This window comes from Drosophila hydei, unplaced genomic scaffold (genome assembly GCF_003285905.1).
Source record: "Drosophila hydei strain 15085-1641.00,03,60 unplaced genomic scaffold, DhydRS2 tig00000090-arrow-arrow-pilon, whole genome shotgun sequence".
In the NCBI taxonomy this organism is placed as follows: Eukaryota; Metazoa; Arthropoda; class Insecta; order Diptera; family Drosophilidae; genus Drosophila; species Drosophila hydei.
In genome coordinates this window covers 1,599,844-1,605,620 of record NW_022045662.1, presented here as the reverse complement: position 1 = coordinate 1,605,620, position 5,777 = coordinate 1,599,844, and the positions used below count along the sequence as shown (strand labels likewise).

Sequence of the window (5,777 nt, the reverse complement as noted above, 5' to 3'; positions counted from 1 at the left end):
GGAGGCACATCTCTTGATATTAGTTTTCTGTGTGTTTTACTCTCTATATATCGTGCACTTTCTCTTCCGTTCTCTCTCTCACTTTCGGTTCCACACTGTCTTTTTTTTTCTCTTCCTCATTGTCAGTCTCTTTCAGTATCCTTTCTCTCTTTTCTCTCCTCTCTCTCTCTCTCTCCTATCTTTGCGTCTCTCTCATTCTTTCTCTCACCTGCTTCTTTGTCTGTCCTTCTTTTTGTCCTTTTCCGCCTCTCTATATCTTCTTCGCTCATAAGCCTGTTAACGCTTATAACATAGTCATGCTACTCATATAATCAAGAGCTCTTCGAATATTTGAGGAAATGTAACCAACCTGTTGACAAAGGCATGTTACCCCGCCGTACTCAGCCAGACGTCAACTGAAAAATTTAAAAAAAAAATGAAAGAGAGACGAAAATAAATAAAATGTCGTTGGAAGGAAATCCCATTAATGACAAAATCGATAAATTAATTTGTTTTCATCGACAAAATGCATAAATAAATGTAAATAAACAAATCACACACACAGCAGACACACACACAAAGTGCCGTTAAGTAAAATATTATCTTGTAGTTTTTGTTGTTGTTGTTTGTGTCATTGTTGCTGCTGCTGTTGGTGCTGCTGTCGGGTTTAGAAATATGAAATTAATTAAGCTCCATTCCAATTCCCAGACAGAATCAATAACTTAATAAATTGCTTAATAAAATGCGCGCACAAACGCAACGGGTGGTGCTTAGTGGTGCTCGGTGGTGCTTGATAATGTTTCATTGTCGCCTAGTTCGCTTCGTCAATGAAGCTCTGTTGACACTTTAATGAACATTTTGAGCTATTTTGTTTTATTTTACGTAAAATTTGGAATGGAATTTTATCTATCCAAATAAGACTTGAGAAAATGTAAGTCTGAGCAGCTTGGTTATCTAGATAAGACTAGGGAGCATTCATATCGTAGTTTTTGTAGAGTTTTTGGCTAAGCATAACAACTTTGAATACTTGCCTAGGCTTTGTCTGTGCCAGTTCTGTTCATTATGATCTTTCCCCAATTTAGACACTCAACAGGTATTTGAACAGATCTTGCATAACTATATATTATATTGGTCTTTTAATATGCATCGCATGAATGCAGTTAACAGAAATATGAATATTTCAGCCTCATCCATTCAGAGTAAGCTGCGCTGCTTGCACATCGCACATATCTTGTGCATTCTTCAGCTTCCTTTCTGGCTTTATGCTACTATATATAATTATCAAACAAGTCGACATAGTCTCAATACCAATTATACTACAATATTACTAAGTTACTGATATTCTAGCTTGATTGATAACTATCTCTATTCACCGACCGATTTCATGAGCTCATTCGAAATTTTCCATGTGCCAAAGACTAGTCAGAGTCAAATTGAGATGAAATGTGATAATCATTCCATTGATTTCGAACTTATCGTACACATGATATGCAATATCACATGGCTCTAAGTGCAGCATTTATCAAGTGCTTTGTTTTGACTCTCACAGCTTGTTATCAACGGCGGCAACTGTAAATGGCATTAATACATCAAATCAGCTGCAGCAGCAGCAACCGCAGCAGCAGGCCGCAATGTGACAAGCGGATTATGCAATCATATATTTAGATAGATGCTGGAGATAGAGCTGCATATCCATCAATTGGATGCTGCTTGCAGCCCGGAAAAGTCAATCTGAAAGAACTTCGGGGAGCAACAGTAGCGACTGCTGTGCTGAGCAAATGAAACCGGGGTCCAACAATTTGCCACATTGATATTTAAATATGCCGTTGCATTAATCATGAAATTACTCCAACAAAACAGTGCAGCTCGCAGAGCATTTAAATGCATATTAATGCAGCAACAGCTGCGCCTGCCATGGGCTGGTCGCAGCGTGAATACCCTAACTTTGAAACGTCCCTAAGGAAAAATGAAAATTTTACAAAATATTGTAAAAATCTTTTTATAGGATGTAAGTAAAGACAAATTTAAAAAATTTATCCCATTGGGAGAGACTTAAAAATTAAATATAGCAGCTCATAAAAATAGTAGAATTTGTTATTTTTTAATTTAATGAACGGCTGGCCTTCATTTCATTTTATTCTAAGCAAAAAATAGGAAACAATCTAGATTTTCACTATTGCTTTCATGAACACAGCTTCACAGAACGTCAAGCTGATAGTGTGACGAGTCAGCTTTAGAGCTTACATGTTACAAGTTTTCTAACAAAGTCAATATGCCTCTGTGCATCTGCTCTTAGGTAAAGGAACTGCTGCTGCTGCTGCTGCTGCTGCTGTTGTTCATGTATTCGCAATAGCTGGCCATGTCGTGTCATGTCATGTCGTGTCCGCTCTTGACACTCATTAGCCGGACTCGCAGTGGCCCATTCGTATGCAGAGACAACGTCTCAATGGAGCATTGGACTGGACTACATTCAATCAGAATGAGTCGTATCTATCTACCACTTGTTGACTGCCGATCAGTCCACCTCCCACTCCCTGCCGCCTGTCCATACGGCCACCCTCTATTGCTCTTTCTCAGCAGCTGGATCGTTAAATTGAAATAATTTTCTATAATTAAACAATTAAATCAGCAAATCAGCAAAATCAGCGCTTGAGCTCTCTGTGAGTAATGACATTTTGGCATCTCGCACAGTTGAATCAACATTCGACCAAGTCACGAACCAATGACTCAAAACTCACACGTTGCACTGCATGGCATTTGCGCTTTGGACTACGACGATGCGTATTCGAACGGCAAATGGGAATAAGCTTTGAAATAAATGCCTAAATTGTACATTTTCAGATCTCGCATGCTGAAAGCAAGTAAAAGTTATGCTCTCATTATTTCAAAGCGAGCAAACCTGTAGTTACCATATCCAAATAGTTATTTAAGGACTTCGTGTTATAAATACTTCCAGAATTTTCAAGCTTTCAAAGCAACATTTTTTCAAAAATTCTTTGGCTGCTTTTCTGTGACTGGTACCTTTAGAAACTAACAGTACTTTATAACTTGCATACAACTATAATCTAAAAGTGTTATACAGTTATAGCCGTAAGACAGTAATAGCTGATACAGGGTATACTATTATACTGTTGTAGCTGTTATACTGTAAAACTGTTATATTAATATATATCTTTTACTGTTATACTGTTGTGCTTCCATTAAAATGTAACTGTTATATTTAGAAACTATTATACTGTTATACTATTACATACAAAGAAACTGTTATACAATTATACTATTATAAACAGCGCAGCTGTTATATTGTAAAACTTTTATACTGTAAAGTTGTTATACTAATATGTGCTGAAAAGCTTTTATACTGTTATCCCATTAAAAACTGAGATACTTTTATACGTTTAAACTGTTATACCGTAAAGGTGTTATACTAATACGTACTGAAAAACTGTTTAATTTTTATACTATTAAGCTCTGAGAAACTGTTATACTATAAAAAGCGTTATCATCAATCGGATTTTCAGCCTCTACCTAGGAACTAGCTGTTATAATATCAAATTGCTCTTTAGCATCGGGCTGACATCTCACATAGCAATCTAGTTTCATTTTAAAATTAATTTTAAAGTTACTTATGAAAATCACAATATTCACATACATTTGTATACATCTATAGATATGTATTTATGCTTATATATATGTATTATTTTGGGCCAAATTCATTGCTTGTATCATGTTGGGATTGCGGCTGATGCTGCGACTTTTATTGCTATTGCCATTGCACGGCGCTGGCTCCACTTCAACGGAGGCGCCCTATCAACCCGAGATGCCCGAACGTTGCAAATATCTAAAGGACTCCAAAGAGGTGATGTTTCAGAAATGCAAAGGGAATTTCCCGCTGGTGGCATATACGAAATTCCGCGATACATTCATGAAACAAACTGATCGTATGGCCCTCTTTATGCCACAATCATTGGATCATATTTTAGTGTCCTTGAAGGAGTCGCAATTGCACTACTGCCACAGCATTCAACTCCTGGAGGTTAATGAATACATATGCTACAATGAGCACGGCTTCAAGCGCACTATCAAACTACGATCGGCTCGTATGTATTGCTTTCCATTTCACATCCAACTGACAGATGATCTGATGCACGAGTGTGTACTGGAGCGTGATGGTGTCTCTCAGTCAGATCTGGAGACAAACACGCTGAGAACGAAGCGCGGTATCATTCACTATACCTTCGATAATGATTCAGCTGTCCGCCATTCGCTGTCAAAGCCAAATGCCATAATCCAGGTGTTAGTCGTGCTGGCAATGTTGTTCTACTTCTAAATTTAGCGAAAACAAGTTACACCTAACGAGCGAGGAAGATAGGTATGGCGAAGCAACAGTTGACGGAAATCAGGATCAGCAGCACCGGCACCAGAGGAAACAAAGCACGAGGCAACGAGTAGCAAACGGCAACTAGTCCAGGTTCTAGCCACAAAAGTGCAACAACAGCTAGTGATACATAGAATTTTAATACATTAATACGAGAAAACAACAATTGTAAGATTCGAGTAAAATGCAATGTATTCTGTAAGCTGTAAATAAAATTTGACGAGGCATTTGCAGCGAGTCACTGACGAGTAACAAAGTTGCTTGAGCAGCTTAGTTAATGGCAAGGAATGTGATGAAACGAGTGAAAAGCATCGAGCTGTGATCAACTCGTCAATTGAGACGTGTCAAAGGTAAGAAGACAGCGAATAAAAAGTAACGAGTGAAACAGCAGATGGCAACGAGTTAAAAGCGCTCAAGTTGACAGCGACAAGTCTAAAAGAATTTCGTTGCCTAACAACGAGTAATAGCAAAAGTAACGAGTGAATAGCAAAACCAGGCAATCGATAAGTAGCGAAAATATTTATAAACTGAAAAGAGTAACGGATGGAAAGCAACGAGTAAATCGCCAAGCGCAAAAAGTTACATCAAAAAGTAACGAGTAGATTCAAACGAGTAAATGAACTGCTTACACGCAGCAGCAAAACGATTTAGTTGTCTCCAGCGAAATTGCAATTGTAACGAGTTACAGAACAGCGAACCTGCTGCCAGCTGCCATTTGCCCAATTGGCAGCGACGAACTGCATTCTTCTCGTATCTAAAATCTCGCGCTCTGTTGCCCCAAACGCCGAATCGTTTACCAATTAAGGGTCGTAAATTTTTATACGCATCTACCCATATTCCGAGGCATTGTGTGAGGCCAGGCCATTAAGATTGATCGAGCACAACTACAGAGTTCAAACAGAATAAAAAGGGAGCTAAGCGGAAACCGCAACGAGTTCATTCAAGTCTGAACAAGTTACATGGAATGCAATCGATTTCGATAATGCATTAAGCCGCATAGCTTTGTGTTAATATTTTCAATAATATCCGTGCGTGCTAAGTATTTATTTAGTAAACATTAAACAAAAAAAAATATTGCTTAGCATCCTTTTTTGGGCTACGTGCACAGTATCAACTTATCAACATCAGCTACGCCTCTGCCTCTATGTGAAGACAATGCACAGAGAGATCGGCCTGAGTGGGCCTTTCTCACATCACGTTGCATTTGGGGAGTCGGTCACCTGCGTCTGGCGTGCGTATCATTTCCATCTATATATAGAAGCATGCATACTCGTATACATATATATATATATATTTACATATATAAATATATAGCTCCAATTTCCAATTTCAATTTCCATGCCCCATTCAGCCGATTAGCGGTTCGATGCAAGGAAAAGCCTTGGCGCGTGCATTGCCCTAAAGCGAACAGCGCCACGGG

The 5,777-nt window shown here is 38.5% G+C and overlaps 1 protein-coding gene across 1 annotated transcript; it reads left to right on the top strand.

Annotated features, from left to right (window-relative positions):
• Positions 1-3,583: 3,583 nt before the first annotated feature.
• Positions 3,584-4,603, top strand: LOC111594172. The gene has a single exon (XM_023307357.2). It carries the CDS (start codon positions 3,707-3,709, stop codon positions 4,307-4,309), a length of 603 nt encoding a protein of 200 aa, XP_023163125.1. The 5' UTR covers positions 3,584-3,706; the 3' UTR covers positions 4,310-4,603.
• The last annotated feature ends 1,174 nt before the right edge of the window (positions 4,604-5,777 follow it).

Excerpts from the sequence above, each read along its gene's own strand:
- LOC111594172 (XM_023307357.2), top strand. The coding sequence starts at position 3,707 with ATGTTGGGATTGCGGCTGATGCTGCGACTTTTATTGCTATTGCCATTG.